Genomic DNA, 24,815 nt, shown 5'->3' with positions numbered 1-24,815 from the left:
TTATTCTGTGGACTTCTCTCTAATCTTGATTTTTTTTTCTTGCCACAGTCAGATTATCCTGCTTTAGGCCCCTCAGGAAAAACTATACTGTGAGTTTCGGCCGTCTCTCCCACGCTCTGTGGAATGTGTATTATGTAAGTTCACTGTAGTACACACAATGTGGTAAATACCGTCTATACACACACAGAGAGTCCAGAAACCAGTTCACCTGGTCCTGGGCTTTCTGTGTGTAAATGAATACCTGGTAATCATTCAGGGGATTTATAAACCATATGCACATTAAGAACTAAAGTCATTAATTAAACCTTTAAATACAAATGAAGATGAAGGTTAAATATAATAGTGTTATGCGTGGCCCCTCATAAATAAACTAATAAGTTCAAAACATCATAAACCAGTGAGAGTCTTTGGTCCTTATGAGCGAGTTCTCCAAACCAACAACCAGATAACAGCCTGACACGGTGGGAATCATCCAGATGTGTCGTACTCGCCCGGCTCTCCTCACGAAACCAAACTCTGCACACAGTTACACACAGACCCACTATAACAGACTCACTTTCATGACTAATGGTGGAAGGTATCCTCGGGCTGCCAGATGAAGAGAGCTCCCTCCAGCTGACTTAATAAGAAATACTCCTCCATGGCAGGTAAACACTGAACTTCATCAGACTCAACATCTGTGTCTCATCCTGCTTGTTGATGTGTCTGTGTTTCTTCAGACCGGGTGTTACTGTTGTCTGTTGGTCTGTCTCTCGGCCTCCTGACGCTGCTGCTGCTGGGTCTGCTGTGGTTCTACCTGTGGAGGAAGAAGAAGGACCAGAGTCTTTACCAGGAGCTGCCGTCCACCGTTCCTCCAGTCCCAGCATGCTCTGCTCCCGTCATCCGGGTCTCTCAGGGCTCCTGGACCACGTCAGTAACACTGATGCTATTAACACAACATTAAAAGTGGAGGTTAAAAAAAAGTACACAAAGAAAATGCAAATACTCAAGTGACATAGTACTTATAGTTATTGAGTAAATTTACTTTTTTCTCAGGCCGGGTGAGATCCCGTTCACTTTGCCTCCTCGTTTCACGACACAAACTCGCGGTGAAGTGGAGACGGAGGAGAAAGAGGAGGTGGAGATGAAGATGGAGACGCAGCGCGACATTTTGGGACATCGAGGGTCACTGTCAGTGAGGAGTGAGTCGTTATTGTCTTTTTATTCTAATTTATATTCAAATGCAAATGCAATGCAATAAATAAAAGTCATTATGATAATATTTGTTGTGATAGAGTCTGGAACAAAGTGGAGAGGTGACCCTTCAAAAAATGTCATTTTAAGTCAAATCAAAACTAAAATCCTAAAATCAATCACATTGAACAAATCCTCCTCGCAGCCTTGTGTTCATTCATCATATTTCTCAGGTTGGTATCCGGTGGGGACGGTTCTCACTGGTCTCTACTCGGTTCCTCCTCTAAAGGAGGTGGTGGCTCCTCCGCCCGGCATGGCCACCCGCCTCTGCTTCTCTGTGGAGTACCGACACAGCGGCGAGCAGCTCATGGTCACGTTGTTCCGTCTGGGCAACCTGCCGCCTCGTTTCCACGGCAATATCACGCTGGTGGAGCTTCGGCTTCTCCCTGATGACCGGCGGCCCCGCCAGGCCAAGGCCCGAGGCACAGGGCCCGACCCGGAGTTCAACGACTGCCTCATCTTCCAGGTGAGGGTTCAAATGTCAAACCTCTCGTCTGTTTAGAAAATATGTTCGTATGATTTTGTTGTTTGGTAAATTCGTCATTGATTTGTTTGCTTCATCCTCAGGTGTCGGGAGTGTGTGTTCCTCAGAGCGTCCTGAGTGTGTGTGTGCTGAGCGTGGAGCAGAACGGGAAACGCCACCCGGTGGGCAGGGTGCTGCTTCCTCTGGAGGGCGAGCTCGGTCGGGCCGGGCGGGTTCTCTGGAGAGACCTGGAGACCGAGGACGACACACAGGTACACAACATGGACTGTTTAAGGTGGACGACATGATGGCTCCTCAAAAGTGAAGCCAAATCATCTTGATCGCCCCCTGGTGGCTGGCTGCAGTATAGGTTATAACACCGGCCTCCTCCATGTTAGTGGATGTTAAATCAATTATTTGGTTTCTGTCATTTTAGGTTTTTCTTATCATGCTGATGTTTGTTCAAGTGTTCATGTCTCTCATCAAATCATTTAATTATATAAAACGGGCTGCAGACACACACACACACACACACACACACACACACACACACACACACACACACTCACACACACACACACACACACTCACAGTGGCTCTTCTTCTCTCCCAGTGTTCAGAGTTGGGTGATGCGCTGATATCCCTCAGTTACAGTCCGACTCTGCAGCGCCTCTCTGTGGTGGTTCTAAGAGCTCGGGGCCTTCAGCTGCTCACAGACGCAGGCGTGTGCGTCCAGGTGAGTTTACAGATACACACTCAGGTGGTGAAGATGAAGCGCAGCTGTGCGGTGAAAGGCGAGAACGACCCGCACTTCAACCACAGGATGACCTTTAAACTCCGGGCGCAGCACTTGGACGAGGCCTGTCTGAGCATCGAGCTGCAGCAGCCGAACGACGTCCCATCAGGTGACAGTTCGACCCGTCCCTTTTAGATTTCAACTTGTTATTTAAGGTGTAGCCACTCTGCTCATGTGTTAATGTTTCGTCCCAGAGCCTCCGGTCCTGCTGGGGGTTCTGGTTCTGGGGCCCTTCATGTACGCCAGGGGCCAACAGCTGCAGCACTGGATGGACATGGTGAACACGCCACAGGAGCCCGTCAAGCTGTGGCACAGACTGAGCAGGGCCACTTAACATCCGTGTGATGAATGAATAAAAAAAAGATCTTTTTTTTAAAGTCTGAATAAAATATGTTATTATTTTCAAACCTCCGTCGAAGCTCAGTGAAGGAAATCAGGGAGTTTACCATCTTTAATCCATGAAACTGAAACCTGACACTGCATCAACAGAGAATTATTCAGCGAGAGGAATTTAAATTGTTGGGTATCGATGAGTTTCCCTTCTGGTTGTTACCATAGACTGCATATAAGGTAAGGCAGTTACATTTTGTCCAGCAGGTGGCGCCCCCCTCCCCGTGTGTCGGTGCGAGCGGTCGAGTTTGGAGCAGCGAGCGAGGATGCGGAAGTGTTGTCAACGTGGAGTCCGAACAGTCTCCAGAAGCTGTGATGTCGACGAGACTTCATGAAGATCAACGAGAACAGTTTACTGGAGGGACACACTGTCCTGCTGGTCCCTTACAATGAACACCACGTGTCCAGGTAACAAGTCTGTGTTCAGACAGGTGTCTCCTTCTTCTTCTCTCCTGAGTTTCAATGATCCTTTCAAAGTCAGACCTTCTTAACCATCAATGCTCGAATAATAACAGTGATAATATGTTTAATAGATAATAATAATAACAGACTTTAATTCTTCTATTATTTGTCTCATCACCACTGAGTTCAATCCTAATCATCTTTATTTATATATGAAAAAAAATAAAATACACTAATGGAACTGTGCTCTTGGATGAGTGTGATAAAAGTTAGACAGTCATAGTAATAATTATATTAATAATCATCTTGATATGTAAAGCACTTAAAATAAAATCTGACATCTAAAACTGTGAAAAAAAAGATAAATATAGATAAAGACTTTCCGCAGGATTTCATGGTCGTCAGCTGTGCATCAGAATGAAGCTTCAGCTTCTTGAAGTGTGACGCGTCTCTCATCCAGACGTTCTCTCCTGTCGTCAGGTATCACGAGTGGATGAAGTCTCCCGAGCTGCAGCAGCTGACGGCCTCGGAGCCGCTGACCCTGGAGCAGGAGCACGCCATGCAGAGGAGCTGGAGGGAGGACGATGACAGTGAGGAGGCGTCTGTCTTTCGTGTGCATATAAAGAAAATTATTACAGCTTTTATAATTACAGCCTGACACCTTTCCCCTTTATTTTGTGTAAATTACTGGACAATTTAACCTAAATTTAAGCTTTGTCACGAACAGCTGAAGCTTCGTGTCACCGCAATTTTAAAGTTTTGTGTTTTTGCTTCGAACCAAACTAAAATAGTTTTTAATCAGCTTTAAAAAAAATCTTTAATCTTTAACATAGAATTGTTCTTTAGACATTTGGCTGAAAGTTTCTGAAGGAAGAGCTGTTTTTATTATATTTGATTTAGTTTTTCTTCATTGTGTCAGAGTGCACATTCATCATCCTGGACAAGCAGCTGTGGACGGACCCCGACGTAGAGGAGGAGCAATGCATGGTGGGAGACGTCAACATCTTCCTGACTGACCCCACAGACCCGTCGTTGGCTGAGCTGGAGATCATGATTGCAGGTGAAGTGTAAATGTTGAAAATGAATCAAGACGAAGGATAAAATACTTGTTTTTGTTTTTTACATGTCATCGGTTTTCCTGCATGTTTTATTTGAAAATTAATTTTGGCAACAAATTTGTTGTTTTTCACCAGAGGCCAGTTACAGAGGGAGGGGCATCGGGAAGGAGGTGACGCGGATGATGATGAGCTACGGTGAGCAGCTTCAGAGGTTTTCTTAAAGCTCGACAACAACACAGATTAATAACATTACATATGTTGCTCACAGCCGAGACAGAAGGTCAAAGAGTTTATAAAGTTCTGACTCTGGTTTGAGTTCTGAGTTAGTGACTGTGTGTCGTCTCCCACTAGGAGTCGCCAAACTCGGGGTGAAAAAGTTTCAAGCGAAAATCGGGCTCGACAACGAGGTCAGCGTCGGCATGTTCAAGAAACTTCACTTCCAGGAGGTAACGAGATTCACGTGCTCCGGCTGTAAAGACGACCGCTCTGTCAGCGGATGTAAACACCGCGTGTGTTGCAGGTGTCGGTGTGTGAGGTGTTCAGAGAGGTGACCCTGGAGATGACGGTGGACGAGTCCGTTCGGACGAGGCTGCTGGACGACACGGCCTTTGTGAAGGAGAGGGACTACGCACAGACCTGCAGGGACAGACAGGTGGTCTCACAGTGAAAAGTTTCACTTCCTGTTGTGAAAAGGACAGAAAGACAGACATTTGGTCCAATCACATGCAGCAGAGTCCTCGATTTAATGATTGACTGTATAATGTATTTATCTGTAAAAGTAGAATTCCTCAAACCCTGCGGGCTGGGACTTCTGCTGCATCGTTTACTTCAGGATATATTCTTCTTCTCCTCCTCTACCTGGAGTTACTAGTTGCACTGTGCCTGAACTTTACTGTCGAAATCCAGCAGAGAATTAGAAGCTGATCAAAATGTTCATGTCTTCGGTCATGTCTTTATTTTGCCTCTCAGGCGACATTCATACAAAAAAAAAAAAGACAAACTTCCAAATATTCATTGCTGTGCAAAAGCCATTTAATGACGTCGAAGCTGTACAAAGGCAGCAAAGATGTTTTCATTTCAAACGATTAGCAGCTGAAACTAAAAGAAAAGGGAAGTAAACCTGTCCGCTGTCGATAATTTATTCAGTTCAGATGATAAATAAAAATCCATCAAGATAATCCTCAACTCAGCAGATGATGTGACGTTAACCTCTGTAGCAGCTGCACTCTTAAAGGACCATACTGTGTTTGTACAAGTGATATCACTGTAAGAACTAAACAGGTGTAGTTTATTCTGCAGCTGAGATTTGACTGATGAGTTAATGCTGACGCATTAATGTGTTTTTCCAAACTTCTACGCTTCATTGTTGGACATCGAGAAGCGTTCAGTTCGATGGATAAAATAACATTTTTTTTAGCTAAAGGCCCGGCACATGCAAAATGTAAATAAATTTGTTTGAGTGCAGTGGACATGAATTTCATCCAGCGTCGGACTGAGACCAGATTCTCAGGATCAACATCAAACATCACTCACGTGTGATTTTGTCACGTCGAGATAAAATCTGCTCAGTTTGCGCGACAGACACTGTAACTGTGACAGCAGCTGCTTTAACTGATGTTAGACTGTAAGGACAGCGGTGAGAGTGTGAGCTCTACATTCACACAGCCGCCACGCCTGACGCCCACTCTGACCGTCAGTGACCGAGTGGCTCCGGTGCAGCACAGACGGGGCCGCCTGACAGTTCAAAACATGCTGTAGTACAAAGAGGATACAAGCGCGACAACAATTCCATAGGAATTTAAGACGATTTTAATACATTTGTCCGTCCCCCTTTTTGTCTTTCTTTCTTCACCTCCCATCAACAGGGCGAGAAGATGCAGGGTTGCCCGTTTGAACGAGAATCATAATTTCAGCGTATTTAAAAAAAAAAAAAATCCCAGGATTCATAGGTGAGAGTGGAAAACCTGCAGGTCTCAGTTTTCATGTCGCTCTCAGGTTTTTAGTTCTTGGACGTTTGTGTGGATTCAAGAAACTCCTTCGCAGCAGTTGACAGATTTTGCACCAGTTGTCTGACCACGCCCTCCTGCTCTTTGGCCCAGGAGAGGCCGTCGTCCACGGCGACGTTGATCGGCGCGCACACGTCCTCCTTCTGCAGGTCGGTCAGCTGGCAGGCGGCGGCGACTCCGGCCAATCCCAGCAGCAGCAGGAGGAGGAGTTTGAACAAGAGGCCAACGAAAGAGCGTCGAGGTTTAGGAGCCGACTCCACAGCAACCTTTTTATCTGCTGAGATAAAACAAGCGTGACGTTAAACTCTCAGATATGTGATGACTGATTAGTACAAAAGCCCTGGGATCATCGAGAGTTCAAGAAAGATGCAAAACACCCAGTTGTCTTCGTGAGAAATTATAAAAATACATCTTTGCTCATTCAGGACTTCGGCAAATTCACCAAGTGAAAATGAAAATGGTTTAAAACTCCACATAAAGTGAAACTAACAGAACCATGATTAAACCTTGAAGAATCAGTTCCACGGAAACACTGATGATAAAACATTCACAGTCGGAATGTGGTGAATTCAAAGTCTAGACTCGTCTGTCGTCCTCACCTGCTGCCTGTCCGTTCTTTTTCTTCTTCTCCTCGCTCTTCTTCTTCTGTTGTTCCTGTGCAGCTACGGCCGCCATCTGAGCGTTGTACTCTTTCCTCCTCTTCTCCTTCTCCTCCGCCTTCTCTCGTTTACGCGCCTCCTTCTCCTTGGCCTCCCGCTCCCTCTGCTTCACCTCCCGCTTCCTCTCCAGCTCTGATTGGAGGATGAAGAAAAATCAGACACATGACTGTCACCTGTTCTCACAAGAAGATACTCGCGTGTTTCCTGCCGTGAATGAAATGTACGTCAGTCAAAGTTTTCAGTCAGAGACATAAAATAAAATTTGTCTTGAAATAGTTTCGAAGCTCAGATTTCCTGGTACCGACCTTTCTCCCTCAAAAGACGTTTCTCTCGAGCACGATCGACCTCGTCCTGAATCTCTCTCATGTGCTGCAGAACCTGAAGAAAAAAATACAAGAAAAACCGACTTTTAGTTTTAAATCCTAACGTGTGAACCGACTGATCACTGTCTATTTGTCCGTCACCTTGGAGGAACACTGTTTGCACTGTTTCTCGTCCAGACAGTCTCCTGCTGCCTTGGCCAGGCCGGCCTCCAGAGGGTTGTCCTTCAGATCCAACCACCTCAAACTCTGGAGAACAAAAGTTAAATAAACCGACGCTTCACACTTCATCGTATTGAAGACAGACAATCATCAACACTAGTTCATGTTTATCACCATTAGAGACGCAGTTTTTCATAAAGTCGGATGAACTGCAGCGTTGCATTAATGCACTGATATGAGAGTGATATCGATCTCATATCAAAACTGTCCAAATAAACCTCTGGGCTCTCACCCTGAGCTGGGAGAAGCTGACGGGCAGAGCGGTCAACTTGTTGTTGTACAGATCCAGATGTTGAAGGTTGACCAGGTTCCCCAGGTCGTCTGGCAAACAGGTCAGCTGGTTTTTACTCAGGTCCACCTTGACGAGGTGGGTCAGGTTGCAGAACTCTGGCTGCACGGAAAAAAAAAGAAACCGAGCCGAAGAGAAATGAACGTCAGAGACAACGTCGTAAAATCGTAAAAAGAGTGAAAGATGCTCAGCTTCTCAACAGAAAGATTAGGAGACTTAAAGAAACTGACTTAAACTCACATTTAATCTCAATTTAACGAAAGAAAAACCATTAAACAACCTGACTTTACTTCTTTAAAGCTAAAAACACATGAAAATATAAAATGGTGGGTGCCGGGTGTGTAAGGTTGTGTTCACACTCACAGGGAGGGAGGTGATGTTGTTGCAGGACAAGTCCACGACAGTCACTTTGGGGAACAAAGCCTGCAGAGATGAATTAAAACAGTCAGGTACTCTCCATGATCATGACGATACAACATCTCAATTCTGCTTCAGCAAAAGCTCACACGGTGAAAACACCACGAACACGTGTGATTTCATTTCCTCAACATTCTCTCTGGTTGATCGTTGCATGAACCGATTCACTTCACTGCTCCATCACTTAGTGGAGGAACAACATGCGACGTGCCGGAACGAAGTACTTAAACCTCGGCGTGTGACTGTACTGCAGTACTGCTCTCCTCCAGCGTGTATCTGCGAAGTACTCGAACACACCGACACTCACCAGCTCTCGGACCGGGACCTCGGTGAGGTTGCACAGGCTCAGGTCCGCCTCGTTCCCGCTGACTTTGTCCCTCAGGTTCAACACTCGGCTGCTTTTGCTCATCCTGCAGTTTGACAGGAGGAGACACGTCAGGGGGACAGACAGGGACACCGGGGGACAACTTGTAACACCGGGGAGGGGGGGGGGGTCCGTCCCCTCTAGCTCACCTGGTTCTGAAGCCGACACACGTCCGAGCCCCGCGGAGGAGAGAAGGAGGAGGGAGGAGGTGGAAGGAGCAGCTTCTGGAAATGAAGAAAGTTTGAGGAGCAGCGGAACCGAGTGATTCTGTCTCAATGGAGATACACGTCACTGCTCCTGCCACTCGCAGGAGGCCCAGCGGACAACAGCGCCCCCTGCAGCCCCGGAGGAAAACACCACACATCGGCGGGACCGATACTCTCCGATCGATTTTTTTTACAGATACCGATATTTTCTTAAATTGGTTTGTGATTTATTTTTATTTTTTTCAAAATAATGATCATTCTAACAGGCCTCAAAAAGTTTATTCCACTTTAAATCACGTGACACACACCAGCCATTAGTTACACACTTATTGTAAAAGCCTTACATTAAATAAAAATGTGCAAATAAGAATGTTTATTATCAAATGAAGTAATGTTCAGATAAATAAATAATACATACGATTCAAATTCACACATAAAAATGTAGCTTCTGCAAATTAAAACTTCTTTTTAAGATTTCCTTAAAGGGATAGTTCACCCAAAAAAAAAAAAAAGAAAACTCCCTTATTATCTAATCACCACTATGCCGATGGAGCTGGTGGGTGAAGAGTCTACAAAACACTTTTGGAGTTTCAGGAGTAAACAGCGTCACAGCCGAATCCAATACAATCGAAGTAAATGGCGACCACGTTTTGAAAAGTAAAAAAAACAAGAGAATAAAAATATGAAAGTCCTTCATTCTGCTCCTGTGGTGTCCTCCAAGTGTCTGGAAGTCCTGACATTCAGATTTGACTCATTTGTCTTCCTCTCTTCATTCTTTTGCAGTATTTATAATGCATCTATACATCGGCTCTATAATAATAAAACACATGTAAATATTCCTCTCACTTAAAGGTAATACTTTAATGTGAATTAAATGCAATGCACACAGATACAGTGTATATCTACGAGGGTAACATACATTTTGCTGACACGTACATGCTTCATTTTTAATAATATACGTATTAATAGATTCTTGAACTACTTTATTTATAACGTAGCTAATAAATGAGTCCAATCAATACCAGTCATTACAGGAGGATAATGATCTGTACAGCCCACGAGGCTGCATCAGAAACTATGACTCAGACATGCGTAGTGATTTCATTAGTCACAGTTTCCTCATAGTTCCAATTGAAGAACATATAGAATAAAAACAGTGCAGTAGCTATGAGGTAGAAAATGCAGAAAGCCTTGTTGATTCTTTGAGCCACTCTGGTCCAGTATCCAGGGGTCTGTTCTTCTTCTCTGCTCTTCAGGAGCAGAGTCAAAGCTTTTATCTCTTCCCACAGCTTTTCTGAGGCGTGACGCTCCTCCATCTGTCGGCCGCTTATATTCTGAAAATCAATTTACACAATTTACAGTAGACTGAGGTTAACAATTAAACCTTTCAGAGGCACCAGCAGCATCTGATATTCATAGTTCCATCCAGACATTACTGCACAACATCGGTACTTTTCATGATTTAAAAAAAAACAAAAAACGTGCAACTTAACTCTAACCTCTGTAGAACCATGAAGTTCTGTTGCCTTTGTACCAGGAGACCCGACTCGGCCTGAGTACGACTGTTTAGTTGAATCTGAAAAGATGCATCAAAGACAAAACACAGTCCATCAGTGTCCACGTCAAATTCAAATCCTAATAATGAAAAAGATCAATAGAGTAACTTCTGTGCTGCTTCAAAAGTCGACCAGACACGTTTTGTTTCATAGAAACAATTTTCCATCTGTGGTGGATATAGTAGAGTGCATTTACTTAGTTATAATACTTTTATTTTTCATGTATTGTACTTAGTTTTAGGTACTTTTTAATTTTAATCCACGTCTCTACTCGTACTTTCTACTGTACTTTCTGTGACAGGAAGTGAATTGGTTGACTGATCCAATCAGAGCGAGCAGGTACTTAATTACTTTTACTCAAGTAGAAAAGTTAATGTGGTACTTCACTAAACTTTTGTCAGTTTTTTCTATACTCTATATGTATATATATATTTATATTATGACAATTCTCACCTCCCTCACAATTACACGAGATGGATTTACCTCGTTTGTCTTCCCTCAGGCTTCTGTCTGGTGCAGAGTCTTTCTGGATCAGATACATCACTACAACCGTCTCCAGGAGGCTGAGCATCATCAGAGTAAAAACTCCGATGCAGTAAACGGCTGAAGAGAGAGGACCGCATCATTAATGCACATACATAACCACACTGATCCAGTATATAAGCTCTTACTGTTATGAGCTGAAGATTCTGAGCTTCTTTACCGATCAGTGGAATCCTGTTTGACGATGACGGCAGAATTTCATTCAGAATGAGCTGCATGACAGTGACGGCGAGCAGCACGGTGACCTTGAAGCTCAGCTTCTCGCCGCCGCTGTCCGAGATCATGAAGGAGGACAAGTCCAGACAGAGTAAGAACAGGATGGGCATGATGAAGTTGACGATGTAGAGGGCCGACCTCCTCTTCATGTTGATCTGTTGAATTACGTTCTCAGTTCAGCTGATTGACCCACGACGTTTGAAGAAAGAGAGAATTTCACTTACTGTGTAAATGACCATGGTTTGGTTGAAGCTGTAATGGTTCTCTGTTTTGCTGGAGACGGTGATGTTGATGAACAACCACTCAGACTGGATCCTCATCACCTCTCGAGAGTCCTCAGTGATCTGTGAGGAGTTCAGGTAACGGACCAGTTTGATTTCCTCGTCTCGAGTGGGAGAAAAAAAAAGATCTTTATTAGGTTGGTATGAAAAAGACGAGGCTGCCTGTAGTGTAGGTCGTACATTTCCTCCATGTTAGTGGATGGGACAAAATAAAAAAGTCTTGAAGATGTGTGATTTGTGTCATTTTACCTAAAAAGACACCAATGTATGTTCACATGTTGGGAAGTTTGGTGTTAATGAGATTTTTGATGTTATAAAAATGGGGGATCATGATTGACAGCTGAGACTGTCACTCACCAGAGTGAGTGAACGACTTGAAGGTGAGTTTGCAGCTCTGAGTGTCGAAGGGGAACTTGTAAACTTGCATCCTGCAGGTGCTGGTCAGCACCTGATCATTCACCATCTCCACGTTCCCTCGACTGGTAATGGTGAGATAAGGACTGGGAGGGGCCTTGTCCCTCTCTGTCCTGAACACAAACACCCACAGCGTCTCAATACAAGTGAAAGTATACAGTGTACTTTGACCTGTGTACTGTTTACTGTGTTTACTGCAACATTCATTTCACCTCTTAATCCCTCTACTCTTTTGGATTTCTAGTATGAACCTTACACTTCAAATCACTGATTCACCTTCAGTCAGTCTATTAATTAATCAAACTTTATTTGTACAGCACTTTTAAAAAAGTAAATAAAAGAAATAGAAGATAATAAAATGGGATGTAAACACATAATAATAATATTAATGGACGTAAAACATGAATAGAATATAGCTGCAATAAAATCAATAAATGATATTTAATCAAAGGTAAGTTAGTCATTGGGGATCATGAGAGCGTTAAAACTTACATCTCCACAATCGTGACATCTGGCTTCCACATCAGTTCATTAGGAATGGTCAAATAACTAATACCACAAAACTCATCAGGATCCCAACTGATGAAGTCATTTTGCCACCACTGCAGAAGAAAGCAAGAGAAAAAAAGAATGAATCCAGACAGAAACAACATCAGATTTCCAGCAGAATGAGAGAAGGAATTCACGAAGTCAAGAAGAGAGAACTCACCATGGTGATCCAAACGTAAGGGACGAATTTCTGCTGCTTCTCATGCTACGAGGGGAAAAAACACTCGAGTGAAAATCTTGATCTGAACAAACTGAGCACCACAGTCACACGCTGAGTGAACTGCAGTGTGTTGATTCTGAGGTGAAACATACTATACTCAAGAAAAACTAAAGAAGTAATGATATTACAAATATAAAGCTGCAGTTCAATGAGATTAAAAAAAGTGATAAAAGTTTACGAATAAAGTCAAAAACCGATGAAATTTGAAGAATAAAGTTGTGATTTGGGGAAAGTCAGGATATTATGACTTCATTCTCTTTTCTCCAGACAAATGGAGCCAAAAACATTACATCCTTATCAATTAATAAAACATAAACCTAATTTGAAAGCTCTGGCTTCCTACCCACAGGCAGGATGATGCTAATGTGAGGCGAATAGATAACGCTCATGAACGGCCCCCAGATACACTGTGATTCTGTGACAGACAAGTTATCACAAACGATCACTCACCACTTCCAGAATGGCATAGAGCAGCAAATCCAGGTTCACCTCTGTGGGTGTTCTGTGGTTTTTAACAGGTCGGTTCGTGTAGAACCAGCTGGACGTCGATCTGAGGTTCAAGTGATCTAAAACCTCTTGATAACTGCAGTTCCGCTCGGAGGACGCTCCGTCTGGAAACAACACATATTGGCCGTCAGACCTAATAGTACCCCACGCCCAGTTACAGAGGCGTTCTGTCATTTTTCTCTCAATTTCCTGTTGCTTAAAAAAATCAATGAGCTGCAATCGAGCCCTAAGAGCTTTACGCTAAAAGTCACATTTACACACACTTACATACAGAGCTTCTCCATTATTCATCAAACTGTCAAGGCCTTAACTGCTAATTCTGCTCGAACCGCTGACCTTCCGTTCAGGGTGTGACCCGCTTCACCTCCTGAGCCACAGAACGCAGCCGCCCTTAAAGAACAAGCTTCAGTGTTGTATGTTTCATCTGTCGCTTGTTTTAAATGGTGCCTATATAGAAATCATTGGGTCCCAGACAAAGAACTCTGAGTACTTTGGGGGATCCTCTGACTTTTTCCTGTCGCGCCACCATGAGGTTTGTGGTTCTGAATGAAATATCGTTTAATCGAGTGCTAACGAGCCTGATAACAAGCTTCATCAACTTAATGTCCAGTAAACATCAGCACGTCAGCAGCAGGATGACCAGAGTCGCAGTAAGTGCATCTCTACAGACCTCTAAGCATAGTCTTGATTTGACGTCATTAAATATTCATATTGAACCACCAACTCTAACCCATACGTTTGCAGTTACATATAGTTTTTGTGGTGACGTGGATCCATCATTGGACGGATTACTGCATTTAAATCGTATTAAATTCTACATTTTTGGTACGTCCACTTCACCGGACACAGACTAATTCCTGCTGATCAAAGCAGTTTCCTCTTTTATCTCCAACTGTTTTGTATTTAACTCAATCAGCAGCTTCAAGTGGCAGCTGTGAAGATTCAGCCTTCAACCCGACTTTATTCTGATTTCAAATTAATCCCTTCCCCGGTTCACATGTATTTAAACTGTGTGAGGAAGCCCGAAGAGAACCCACGCAGACCCGCTCGTAAATAATTTAGTTAAATACTTTTTTGGACAATACAAAGCACGAGGGGGAGCAAACCAAAGAGCCAGACAATTCAGTTATTCAGTCATTGGAGCTGGATCTCTTTAGTGTCACTCACGACAGGAAGTGTTTGAAAATGAAACAGCAGCATCTTCACATTAGTCTCGATTGACCACAGACGTGAAGAGAGCAGTTGGAATTAAAAGCTGCTCACAGTGCGGCCTGCGGATAATAAGGATAATGTGGATTGTCGGCATCAACACGGTGACCAGGAGGGAGAACTCACCTGAGAGGAGGAGCAGGAAGAAGACGCCAACGAGCATCACTGGGTTCAGGAGCATCAGAGTGTGTGAGACGTGTGTGCAGCCAACGATGGAGTCAAACTGACGAGATGTGTGAACTCACACTGATGGAACATTGGAAGGAGGCGGAGCAAAGTGACTGACCATCCCTCTCTCACACACACACACACAGTAATGTGTCGGGCCATTGTATAATGATGGATTACATGACTGCCCCCCTAAAATGAAGCCGAAGCCTCTCAATTGCCCCCTGTTGGCTGGTTGTAGAATGAACCCCGCCTCCTGCCTGTTAGTGGTTATGTTTTCATCAGTGCTTGTTTGTTTCTGTTCGCTAATAACCAGGATGACGCTCAAGACAAAGACCACGAACCTCGGTGGAGGAGGAAGAACGTATCCAGATCAGGGGGTTAGATCCAGGAATATTTTCACTTCATTTAATATTATGAGAATCACCATTAATGGGGAATAATAAAGGAGATGAAAAGAATCCGACATGTTGAGGGGACTGACATCTGTGGACTGTTGGGTCTTTAGCGGAGGCACGCACTTATTACAAAGTCTGTTACATGACAGGACTTTTATTCAATGTAAGCAAAGACATGAAGACGATTATTCGGAGATGCAGACAACAGACGACGAGGAGAGACACATGTCTTACGATGATGCTAAAACCTGGGGGGGTGTATGATGCAAATCTGTTTACACTGACATGCTTCATTTTTAATAATATGTACATGTTACATTTCAAATATATAAATCTACTGCTCAATGGTAGAATATGACTTAGACTGCAACCAGAACTGGATGTGCAGCATTCATTACATAGGCATCATTATGCAGCGTTAGAGTTAATGTTCTCCGTTCCAGTGGAAGAACATACAGATTAAAAACAGAGTGGCAGCTGTGACATAGAAAACAAAGAAGACTTTGTTGATGGTTCTAGTTTTTCTGGTCCAGTAGCCGGGTTTTCCTTCCTCCTTCCTGTTGAGGAACAGAGTCAGTGTTTTCAGCGCCTCCCTCAGATCACCGGCGAGCTTCTCAAAGCTCTCGGACTCGTCCGTCATATCTTCGTCATGTTCTTTGACTTTATAGTTTGGTCCATGTTCCATCTGCTAACATGGAGGAGACAGGGTTTGTGTTGTCACGTCTTTTTTTTTTACAGTGTTGGAGGTTGTAGTATCGTGTGTTCATATATATGTATAATGTGTAACGTGAAGCGAACCTTCAGCCGTTCAGCTGGATCTTCATCAGCAGAAACATGACTGACACACACACACAGATTCCATGTCTTCTCCTCTGGAAGGACACATCACATACAAAGAAATTAGTTTTACGAGCATTTGTAATTAACTTGAACGAAACTGAACAACTCCACAAGATTCACCAAATTACAAACACTCACAGAAATCAGTTTCCTAAATGCAACTGAACCTTTACTCGCTGCAGCTTCATCTCATTTTCTTCATTCTTTATTGTTGCTCTCTAGTTCCCTGTTTATGTTTTGCATGTTTTGTTGCACTTTGACCTGCGACGAACATTTTTACTAATGAGAGGAAATCCTGATGATTCTGTTTTTGTGTGTGTGGCCGGGGGGGGGCGTGGCTTCTCCTGCATCAGAACGACGCACACCTTCCTCCACTCAGCTCATCAACCTGCCTATAAAAGCCGGGTCTTCACTCCGCCATCTCGCTCTGAGCTGCATTCTTGTTCTCTGCGATCCCTCTGTGTGTTTGAGCCTTACCTGTGTTTTTTTCTCTGTTTGCTCATTTAACTCTGTGCCACTTGTGCTTTTGCTGCTCGCCTGCGTTTGTGTCTTCACTGCAAAGTTTTTTCCATGTGCTCCGCTCTCGTTCCGTCGCTCTTTATGTTTCGACTGCCTGTGTCAGTCTCCGCTCTGGGGTTCACACAAAACTTAAACATACCAGAAATGATAATAAAATGACCAGTTACTGCAGAGCTGTGAGCTGCAGCTGTGCTTCGCTGTGTCTCAGGGCTGAAAACATGAATTCAACCTACTTTCTTTTTACGGTGACTTTAGTGGAGACACCATCGGTGCAGATATCCAAGCCTTTCATGAATCTCACCTCCTTCACAGTTGTGGAAGTTGACTTCTCCTTGTTTGTTCTCCTTCAGGCATCGGCCTTCTTCCCCTTTGTCCTCTTGTGGTGCTGAGTCTTTCTGGATCAGATACATCACCACAATCGTCTCCAGGAGGCTGAGCATCATCAGACCAAAAACCCCGATGCAGTAAAGAGCTGAAGAGAGAGAGCAGCGTCATTAATGCAGATTAATAACTTCACACTGATTCCGCACATGTGCAGCTCAGATGAAGCTCAGTCTGCAACAGGGATGTGAATGTCAGTGTGTCCACGACAAGTACAAGGAAGGTTTCTTCCCAATAAAGTTGTATTAACTTTAGTGGTTGCAACTTTTCACAGAGGCAGATGTTGAGGTGGAGGAACTGGCCCCGGCTGAAATCTGATCTGAGACCTGAAGTTCCTCTGTCCTGTCTTTTTTTTAATACACAAGTTACCGAACTAAACCATACGACTACTTTTTCAAAGAACACAATCTCTCTCCTTGCAAAACTGAAGACATTCCCCGCAGCTCTACCTATGAGCGGGATCCTGTTGGACGAGGCCGGCAGGATATCATTCAGGATGAGCTGCAGCACGGTGACGGCGAGAAGCACGGTGATCTTGAAGCTCAGCTTCTCGCCGCCGTGCTCTGAGATCAGGAAAGAGGACAAGTCCAGACACAAGAAGAAGAGGACAGGCAGCAGGAAGTTGACGATGTAGAGGATGGACCTCCTCTTCATGTTGATCTGTCAAATGATAGTCAGGCATCGGTTAGTTGATCTTCCAGCTGACGTGACATTTTTATTATGTTGATTGGAAACTATTCATTTCTAGTTGTGGTGATTTGTGACGTTTGGATTCTGCACTGGTGTCGGTGATGCGTTTGGGTCCTACTCTCTAAAATTGTAATGTTTTTACAAAAGAAGATCAAGACGCTGTGTAACATTTCAACTAAGACTGAAAGGACAGAAAGGGACAAAAAGACAAAGCAAAGAAAGAAAGTGCAGCTCATACAAAGTGGAGATTCTCTGGTGACATCATTTGTCCTCCAGCACAACACGACTTCACTGTTGTGTGGAGTCTCAGGTGCATCGGATCATCTGGCTGACTAATGGATGTGCCAGCAGCAAAATTCACTCCTATAAATATTGTGGCCTGAAACAAACCGCAGCTACTCACAGTGTAAATGACGACGTCTTGGTCGAAGCCAAACGATGTGACAGTTTGACTGGTGACCTTCATGTTGACGAACAGCCACTCGTACTGCGTCCGCATCAACTCTCTGGATTCCTCTGTGGCCTCTTTGGAGCTGGAGTTTTGAAAAAGGTGGATTTCCGCAACTGAGGTGGAAGACGAAGAAAAACAACAATAAAACTGTGACGTTAACAGGTTGAGGAAGAAAAGATGTGATATAGGCAGTGGTGAGAGAAGTACGCAAATATTGCTTTACAATATAATTATAGATTGTAGATTGTTTCCTAATGCAACAGTCTATTAAGTGAATAGATCAGAGGATGCCAGTGAAAATACTATAACATCAGTTCATGGATAAGTGCCTCTTAGAGCTCATGATAAATACAGATATTTACCCAAACTTAAGTACAGAAATGGAAAATATTGTAATTAAGTAAATGTATTTTGTTACAACCCACAGATTGTAAGTGGTAATCTGGTGGTGTGTGTGTATGTGTGTGTGTGTGTGTGTGTGGCTCACCAGAGTGAATGATGGTTTTGATGGAGAGGTTGCAGCTCTGAGTGTCGAAGGGGAATTTGTACACGTGCATCCTGCAGGTGCTCACCAGCACCAGGTCGTTCTGCATCTTGACGACACCGTCACTCTTGATGATGATGTAAGGACTCGGAGGGGCTCGATCCTTTTCTGTCCTGTATGATGTATGAACACACGTTATAATGAGCAGCAGCGCTGATACAAGGAGCATCGAATTAACAAGCAACCTCAAGGATCAGTTTGATAATAAGTCCAAGTCCAGTCACGGTCTCAGCATGAAAACAATCTTCCACTTACATCTCTTCAATGGTGAGATCCGGTTTCCATAACATTTCAGTGGGAATAGAAATACTTTCAATCCCACAGAAGTCAGCGGGATCCCATGAAATGTGATGATTCTCCCACGACTACACAGGAAAAACAGCAAAGTCAAGAATGAATAGAAGATAGTGGGGGGGTTAACAACAGAGGGAGGATAAATAAGAAAAGAAAACTCACCAAAAACATCCAGACGTACGGAATGAAGGTCTGGTCAGTTTCTCTCTGTGAAGCAAACAAACATGTGTGAAGCAGCGAGATGATCTTTCATCCTGTTCAGTGCAAAGACAAACACTCACCACGTCCAGGATGGCGTAGAGCAGAATGTCCAGGGAGACGTTGGTGGACTGTCTGTAGTCTCTGACCGGCCGGGCCATGGTGAACAGCTCATTGTTTCTGGTTAAGTTCAGGTGGTTTAAAACATCCTGGTAACTGCACAGCTTCTCTGAGGACGCCACGTCCGCGGCTGCAAAACAGTGAGACGGAAACATTCAGCGTGAGAGAAACATGTTTCATCCACTGCCTCATGGTTGGTTGTTGTATTTTAATGTTTATTTGTGTAGAAGCCTGGATCACAGCTGAATACACTGTAATATGCAACCGCACAGTTTGAGTAAAGAGCAAATCCAAGCACAAGCAGGGGCTTTCTGGGAAATCAACACAAAATCTGAACGTGGGATTAATAAATCAGGCTCTTTAGTAAAGTGGGGCGGGGGAGATATGTCATTTGCAGTTTCTCTACATGTATGGGCCTTTAAAATACATAAAAATACCACAAATATATATGAAACAGAAAATAAGAACATCTTGCAGTAATACAATAATAATTAACAATGCAAGTACAATAAATATGATGAAATCTGTGTCAGCTCACGTTTCAACGATGCATTTCGAGTTTTGTTGGTTAATATTCCGGTCAGAGAAGAGGATTATGAATCTTCTATCAATCTTTGGATATTGGTCCATATAATAATCACCAGCTCGCTATAATAACATCCAGAGCTTGTGGTCAGAGATGGATGTTGGTGACGGGAGGAGAGGCAGCTGACCACAGAACGATTTTCATCTGGGTCTAAATAACTTCTCCATTTCAGATCCATCTGTTATACACCAACTAATGCGTGTTGATAGAATCAGGACAAAGCTGCACTCAGTCTGAAAAACCGGATTCAGAGAAGCACTCGCAGACTTTTAATTTAATATGAGACAGATATGTTTTGTGATCCACTTGCAAAAACTGCAATAGAAAATAAAAACTATTTGACAAAAGAGGTCGTCCAGATTTATTTAGTCTGAAAAACACTGGAGGCAGATTGACGTTATTTTGCAGAAATCAGAATATAAAGTAAATTTAAAAAATAAATATGAATTAATTCAACAGCAGACAAAGTGCCAATGAAAACATTTCATTAAAAATCTGTTCTATCTGTATAAAGCAATTTCCTCTTACTTAGAATCTGTAATTCTAAGTATTCGAAGAAATACTAAAACAATCTATTATATTATATGATAAACAACAATTTATATTATTTAATAAAATCAAAAGAATACATACAAATAATATGCTATGAGCTTCAAAGCCTGATGTTTGAAGACACTGACATTTCTCAGAGGATTTAAAAATATAAATGAAAACTTTAAAACTTTAAAATTTGAATTAATTGGTTATTCAGCAGAAACAGAGTCGACATTATTCTCCAGACTGGATTCAGAAGTCTTACCTGAGAGGACGAACAGACAGAAGAAGCCAACGAGCATGATGAGCTCAGCAGCGGGAGCAAACCATGTGTGTGGAGGTGTGAAGGGAGAGTGTGTGTGGCTGCCCGACAACCCCAGGCTCACACAGGGAGAGGGATGGACACTGAGAGTCCAGCCCTTGTCCCCTTGGTTTTATTCTTTCTTCAATCTGACCACCGAACGAAGGAAACATTAAGAACCGCTGACCGCTTCCACACTTTGAGAAGATAGTTCCCGTCCAACCAAAGCTTCTGCTGCTCGCTTCAGGAAAAAAAAAGCTGTTGCATTTGTTATTCAATCAATAAATGAAAAGATAACCATATAATATTTCTATTAATATATATATATAATAACAAAAGTAATTTGTCAGTTCTAGTATCCAGTGGTTGTGGTCACTGAGAGGCCATTACATGCTGCTGGGCGTTGGCCAGCAGGGTTTTATCTCCAACTCCACAAACGATCTTTTAAATGTGAGCTTCACACAACAAGTCAAACTTTTTTCCTATGTGTGTGTGTGTGTGTGTGTGTGTGTGTGTGAACGGACTCAACTCCTTTGTGCAGGATGACATTGAAAGAAACAAGATGGCGGCATCGTTGTACAGATATTTCAGCTTTATTTTTGTTCAACAGGAGGAAGTGGAGCCAAGTCGTACATCTTTATTCACTGTCAAATAAATATATTATATCACTCAACTGTAATTCAGGCTAAAGCTGCAGCAGAAATTAAGTCCCTGTTACACGAGGACACAATTTGAAGTAGAGTAAATGTCAAATGTACGATTTCGACACATACAGGCAAGTGCACGGAGTAGAATTTACAGCATACAGGATATTAGTCATAGTGTGTAGATGAAGCACTGAGCAACGGAAGGAAAAGTTGCGGAAAATGTCGAACATTTGCGTTCTCACATAAAGCCCCTCCACACATCTGTCTGAAAGCAGCACTGGAAACAAGCGCACACCAGGTACTAGGGAAACTGAATTCTAAGCTCTGAGTCTGTTGTTTGTCACAACAGGAGAAAGTTGCTGGATCGTGTTTTCATGCTGTTGTGATCATCACTTGGATTTCCATTTTACAAAGATGCAAAACAAAAACACACTGATCACGATGACGTAGAAAATGAAGAAAGCTTTGTTGACTCTTTTCGCCATTGTGCTCCAGTAGCCGGGTTTGAACTCGTCCCTCCGGCTGCTGAGGATCAGACTCAGAGTTTTCTCCATCTCCCTCAGCTCGTCCGAGACCTTCTCCAGGACCTGGTCCTGCTCCACCAGCCGCCTGCTCTGATGCTGCAAGAGTGGTTCAGCAGATTTGTTTATACAATTGATTGTGTATTTGTCATTCAGCATTTTGTGCCACTGTCAAGAGAATTAAAGTGCAACCTGATTCTAATGTACTTCTAACCTCGTTGGCCATGGACAGCTGCTCAGACGGAGTTTCACCAGCACCATCATAGATACTCGAGCACTGAGTCCAAGTCTGCATCTCTGAAAACACCAAAATAATATTTGGTAACAAAGACCTAGTTTCTACTCTTTATTTTGAACTGAGGAACAGCAGATGATACCAACTCCTGTTCTCACCGTCATGACAGTTTTGGAAATTGTCTTTGCCCTGGTTACACTCCTCCCTCAGGCTTCTGTGTTCGTCCATCTCGTTGTCTTGCGGTGCCGAGTCTCTCTCGATCAGGTACATCACCAGGATCGTCTCCAAGAGGCTGAGCATCATCAGAGCAAAGATCCCGATGCAGTAAACCGCTGAGGGGAGAACGCTGCGTCATTACTGTCACGGTCAAACAATGTGTTCAGTCCCACGAAGGACAAACTTCTTTACCTATGAGCGGGATCCTGTTTGACGACGAGGGCAGGATCTCATTCAGGATGAGTTGCAGCACGGTGACGGCGAGAAGCACGGTGACCTTGAAGTTCAGCTTCTCGCTGCCAGTGTCGGAGATCAGGAAGGACGCCAAGTCCAGACCCAAGAAGAAGAGGATGGGGAGGATGAAGTTGACGATGTAGAGGGCCGACCTCCTCCTCATGTTGATCTGTTGAGTGAGGTTCAAGGTTCAGGTGGTTGATTTAACTTCTGCTCATGACGACAGAAACTAAAGTGAGACTACCTCAAACTGTTCTTGACCCAAGTCATTATACCCACAGTGTAAACTATGATGTCCTGGCCGAGTGGATCGGTGGCGTTGTTGGCTGTGACCGTCATGTTGATGAACAACCATTCGTACTGCGTCCGCATCACCTCCCGAGACCACTCGGTGGCCTCTGAGGAGTTGTCACTGGGCCGCAGCCGAATGTCCTTAGCTGAGGAGAGAGAGGAAATAACTGTTTGTTAGAGGAGCTAAAGGGACGGACAGACGAATGGACGGACGGACGAACGGATGGATCACCAGATGGATGGATGCGTTTGTGGATGCTCTCACCGGTGTGTATGACGGACTTGAAGGAGAGGCTGCAGCTCTGTATGTCGAAGGGGAACTTGTAGATGTGCATCCTGCAGCTGCTGACTAACACCTGGTCGTTGTGGACCTCCACGTCTCCTTTATCATTGATGGTGAGATAAGGACTCGGGGGAGCTCTGTCCTTCTCTGTCCTGATTGGACACATGTGGAGACACGTGATCATCACCGCTGCTTCAAAAACTACACACGCACCAACATCCACACGACGACCGCGCTGTCTTCACACATTCAGTAAACCTCATTGCAGGGAAACGATGAATCACACATGCAAGATGGAGAAGTTGCTGTGACGCAATAATTCAGTTTATGATGTTTTCTTCTAGCGTTTCCGCTCAGAGGAAGAAATGTTGTGTTTCCAAATGCTTCAGCTATTGTGTGATTGTTGTTGTGTCCGAGCAAAAACCTAATATTCTATTGTTCTGTTCACCATTACTGTCAAATCAACAAATTGGAAAATATGACGCTAATTTTCTTAATTAAGCTTTTACATTAGAACCATCTACCTCTGTCTTCCTCAATTTAGAAAATCAATATGTGTGTGTGTGTGTGTGTGTTACTAACATTTCTTCAATTGTGATATCTGGCTTCCACAGAAGCTCAGTGGGAAGAGAAACATTGTCAATTCCACAAAACTGTTTCGGATCCCAGGAAATGTACTCGTTGTGCCACCGCTGCGAGAAAAACACAAGACGGGAAGAAAAATATGAAGTTTTTATAAAATTACAGCGAGAACAAGGGACACAAATAAAAGTAAAAACTGGCAGAACTCACCATGACGGTCCAAACGTAAGGAATGAACTTTTGCTCTTTCTCAACCTATAAACAAAACAATATGTGAATATGTGAACACCGACAGTATTTTAGTTTAAACTGGTTCCATTGACAAAAAGCCAGTAATTTTCAGGTTTTATTACTTATTATTGCAGAATTTTTCACATAAAGATATATGAATGTCCCAAATATCTCCGCAAGCATCGTCCCTGCAAGGTAAGAGACGCTCAGAGGCGTGATGAGCCGTGTTCCAACCGAATGCATCTTTGAGCACTCACCACATCGAGGATGGCGTAGAGCAGAACCTCCAGGTACACCTGGGTGGCGTGTCTGTAGTTTTTCACAGGCCGGCTCATGGTGAAGCGCTCGTTGGTTCTGCTAATGTTCAGGTAGTTCAACACATCCTGGTAACTGCAGTTCTCCTCAGAGCGCACGTCACCTGGAGAACACAGGAAACAGAAAACCAGCGAGATGCTCAGTCACATGTTTCGGCTCAGGAGAAATGACATTAAACATTAAACAGTGTGGACGGGAATCTGCTGCTTCTAACATTATTATCCGACCATTAAAACCTCAGCTCACAAACATGAGCAGTAATTTCCAATGTCTGTGGCCACACAAAAAGCCTAATGAGAGGATAGAAGAGTTCAAACAAGGATCTCTCTCTGAGATCAGCTGAGGTAAAATGTCCAAATGCATTCTCCCTGGAGCATCGCACTATTAAAAACTGTTTCATATTTATTAAAAAAAGACACTGAGGGTCTTTTAAAGCCTAATTTCCTTCAACTTGACACATGTTGATGACAGAATCACAGGAGATCAGCTCTGAAATTCAGCATCTGACCCTCAATACTCTGACAGTAGTTTGAATAGAGAAAGAAATGAACGTGCAGGCGTCTTGTTCTTACCGGTGAAGAAGACGAGCAGGAGGAGAGAACCGAAGAGCATCATGGCTGCAACACCTGTATCAGACCGTCCAGCGACCGTGTGTCCTCAAACTATTGTGTGGAAACGTGAGAGTCTCGTTCTGTAAGAGGGACGGACAAACTGAATTACCAAACCTTTATGTTTACTGTCTTGCGTTTTTCTCCTCAAATGACATTAGTCCAACAGCCATGCTCACGCCCACAGCAGCTCTCTGTGGGTTTGCTAGTGCAACAACGAGAAGGGACTTAAAGTACGTACAGTCACTGCAGCCAGTAAATATTTGTACTCAAATACCACAGGTTTTGGATGAAAAACACAAATATGA

At 43.5% G+C, this 24,815-nt stretch overlaps 6 protein-coding genes across 10 annotated transcripts in view; 2 read left to right on the top strand and 4 right to left on the bottom strand.

The window, feature by feature from the left end:
• The window catches only part of LOC138406093 (serine-rich adhesin for platelets), a 26,385-nt gene extending 4,140 nt beyond the window's left edge, over positions 1-22,245 (bottom strand). Inside the window, exon 1 of the mRNA XM_069517768.1 lies at positions 22,241-22,245. The gene's annotated coding sequence lies outside the window, so the exon portion shown is untranslated. The remainder of the gene's footprint in view (positions 1-22,240) is intronic.
• Positions 425-2,951, top strand: syt15 (synaptotagmin XV). The gene is made up of 7 exons (XM_069517769.1): positions 425-647; positions 720-909; positions 1,036-1,181; positions 1,407-1,699; positions 1,801-1,968; positions 2,310-2,601; positions 2,687-2,951. Exons 1-7 carry the CDS (start codon positions 641-643, stop codon positions 2,824-2,826), a joined length of 1,236 nt encoding a protein of 411 aa, XP_069373870.1. The 5' UTR covers positions 425-640; the 3' UTR covers positions 2,827-2,951.
• nat9 (N-acetyltransferase 9) lies at positions 3,151-11,650 on the top strand. Of its 2 annotated transcripts, XM_069517777.1 has the most exons (8): positions 3,151-3,290; positions 3,765-3,874; positions 4,204-4,344; positions 4,478-4,537; positions 4,694-4,788; positions 4,863-4,994; positions 10,683-10,720; positions 10,884-11,650. In XM_069517777.1, exons 1-8 carry the CDS (start codon positions 3,214-3,216, stop codon positions 10,978-10,980), a joined length of 750 nt encoding a protein of 249 aa, XP_069373878.1. In that variant the 5' UTR covers positions 3,151-3,213; the 3' UTR covers positions 10,981-11,650. The 2 variants fall into 2 exon arrangements, with proteins under 2 accessions (XP_069373878.1, XP_069373879.1); XM_069517778.1 differs by lacking the exon at positions 10,683-10,720.
• lrrc59 (leucine rich repeat containing 59) lies at positions 5,275-9,143 on the bottom strand. Of its 2 annotated transcripts, none has more exons than XM_020105222.2 (8): positions 8,769-9,143; positions 8,563-8,665; positions 8,202-8,261; positions 7,782-7,940; positions 7,472-7,576; positions 7,313-7,385; positions 6,948-7,139; positions 5,275-6,622 (listed from the first exon to the last, which is right to left on the bottom strand). In XM_020105222.2, exons 1-8 carry the CDS (start codon positions 8,981-8,983, stop codon positions 6,342-6,344), a joined length of 1,188 nt encoding a protein of 395 aa, XP_019960781.2. In that variant the 5' UTR covers positions 8,984-9,143; the 3' UTR covers positions 5,275-6,341. The 2 variants fall into 2 exon arrangements, with proteins under 2 accessions (XP_019960781.2, XP_019960780.2); XM_020105221.2 differs by having other exon boundaries at positions 5,275-6,625; positions 8,769-9,131.
• Positions 14,974-20,417, bottom strand: LOC109640954 (5-hydroxytryptamine receptor 3A-like). 3 transcript variants are annotated; one of them, XM_069517529.1, is made up of 10 exons: positions 20,309-20,417; positions 18,887-19,053; positions 18,768-18,812; positions 18,567-18,676; positions 18,255-18,424; positions 17,720-17,880; positions 17,076-17,286; positions 16,547-16,717; positions 15,685-15,758; positions 14,974-15,574 (listed from the first exon to the last, which is right to left on the bottom strand). In XM_069517529.1, the coding sequence occupies exons 1-10, from the start codon at positions 20,343-20,345 to the stop codon at positions 15,311-15,313; spliced, it is 1,410 nt and encodes a 469-aa protein (XP_069373630.1). In that variant the 5' UTR covers positions 20,346-20,417; the 3' UTR covers positions 14,974-15,310. The 3 variants fall into 3 exon arrangements, with proteins under 3 accessions (XP_069373630.1, XP_069373631.1, XP_069373632.1); XM_069517530.1 differs by having other exon boundaries at positions 14,974-15,571; XM_069517531.1 differs by lacking the exon at positions 20,309-20,417 and adding an exon at positions 19,462-19,653.
• Positions 20,966-24,815, bottom strand: LOC109640952 (5-hydroxytryptamine receptor 3A-like). Its single transcript, XM_020105217.2, has 10 exons — positions 24,472-24,815; positions 23,842-24,002; positions 23,564-23,608; positions 23,354-23,463; positions 22,754-22,923; positions 22,477-22,634; positions 22,156-22,366; positions 21,906-22,079; positions 21,727-21,809; positions 20,966-21,611 (listed from the first exon to the last, which is right to left on the bottom strand). Exons 1-10 carry the CDS (start codon positions 24,512-24,514, stop codon positions 21,381-21,383), a joined length of 1,386 nt encoding a protein of 461 aa, XP_019960776.1. The 5' UTR covers positions 24,515-24,815; the 3' UTR covers positions 20,966-21,380.

This window comes from Paralichthys olivaceus, chromosome 21 (assembly GCF_024713975.1).
Source record: "Paralichthys olivaceus isolate ysfri-2021 chromosome 21, ASM2471397v2, whole genome shotgun sequence".
In the NCBI taxonomy this organism is placed as follows: domain Eukaryota; kingdom Metazoa; phylum Chordata; class Actinopteri; order Pleuronectiformes; family Paralichthyidae; genus Paralichthys; species Paralichthys olivaceus.
Note: the sequence above shows the minus strand (reverse complement) of the source record. Positions and strands in the feature narration are given on the sequence as shown.

What these genes read in the sequence shown, in the direction of transcription:
- syt15 (XM_069517769.1), top strand. An exon ending in TCTCAGGGCTCCTGGACCAC is followed by an intron (nt 910 to 1,035) that starts GTCAGTAACACT and finishes CTTTTTTCTCAG; the next exon opens with GCCGGGTGAGATCCCGTTCA. An exon ending in AGGGTCACTGTCAGTGAGGA is followed by an intron (nt 1,182 to 1,406) that starts GTGAGTCGTTAT and finishes CATATTTCTCAG; the next exon opens with GTTGGTATCCGGTGGGGACG.
- nat9 (XM_069517777.1), top strand. Translation starts at nt 3,214, where the DNA reads ATGAAGATCAACGAGAACAGTTTACTGGAGGGACACACTGTCCTGCTG. An exon ending in AGAAACTTCACTTCCAGGAG is followed by an intron (nt 4,789 to 4,862) that starts GTAACGAGATTC and finishes CGTGTGTTGCAG; the next exon opens with GTGTCGGTGTGTGAGGTGTT. An exon ending in AGACCTGCAGGGACAGACAG is followed by an intron (nt 4,995 to 10,682) that starts GTGGTCTCACAG and finishes TTTCTGTGACAG; the next exon opens with GAAGTGAATTGGTTGACTGA.
- lrrc59 (XM_020105221.2), bottom strand. Translation starts at nt 8,983, where the DNA reads ATGTGTGGTGTTTTCCTCCGGGGCTGCAGGGGGCGCTGTTGTCCGCTG. An exon ending in ACAACATCACCTCCCTCCCT is followed by an intron (nt 7,941 to 8,201) that starts GTGAGTGTGAAC and finishes TTTTCCGTGCAG; the next exon opens with CCAGAGTTCTGCAACCTGAC. An exon ending in ACGTCTTTTGAGGGAGAAAG is followed by an intron (nt 7,140 to 7,312) that starts GTCGGTACCAGG and finishes TCCTCCAATCAG; the next exon opens with AGCTGGAGAGGAAGCGGGAG.
- LOC109640954 (XM_069517529.1), bottom strand. Translation starts at nt 20,345, where the DNA reads ATGCTCGTTGGCTTCTTCTGTCTGTTCGTCCTCTCAG. An exon ending in AAGACGTCGTCATTTACACT is followed by an intron (nt 17,287 to 17,719) that starts GTGAGTAGCTGC and finishes ATCATTTGACAG; the next exon opens with ATCAACATGAAGAGGAGGTC. An exon ending in CAACAGGATCCCGCTCATAG is followed by an intron (nt 16,718 to 17,075) that starts GTAGAGCTGCGG and finishes CTCTCTCTTCAG; the next exon opens with CTCTTTACTGCATCGGGGTT.
- LOC109640952 (XM_020105217.2), bottom strand. Translation starts at nt 24,514, where the DNA reads ATGATGCTCTTCGGTTCTCTCCTCCTGCTCGTCTTCTTCACCG. An exon ending in TCTACGCCATCCTCGATGTG is followed by an intron (nt 23,609 to 23,841) that starts GTGAGTGCTCAA and finishes TTTTGTTTATAG; the next exon opens with GTTGAGAAAGAGCAAAAGTT. An exon ending in CTTACGTTTGGACCGTCATG is followed by an intron (nt 23,464 to 23,563) that starts GTGAGTTCTGCC and finishes TTTTTCTCGCAG; the next exon opens with CGGTGGCACAACGAGTACAT.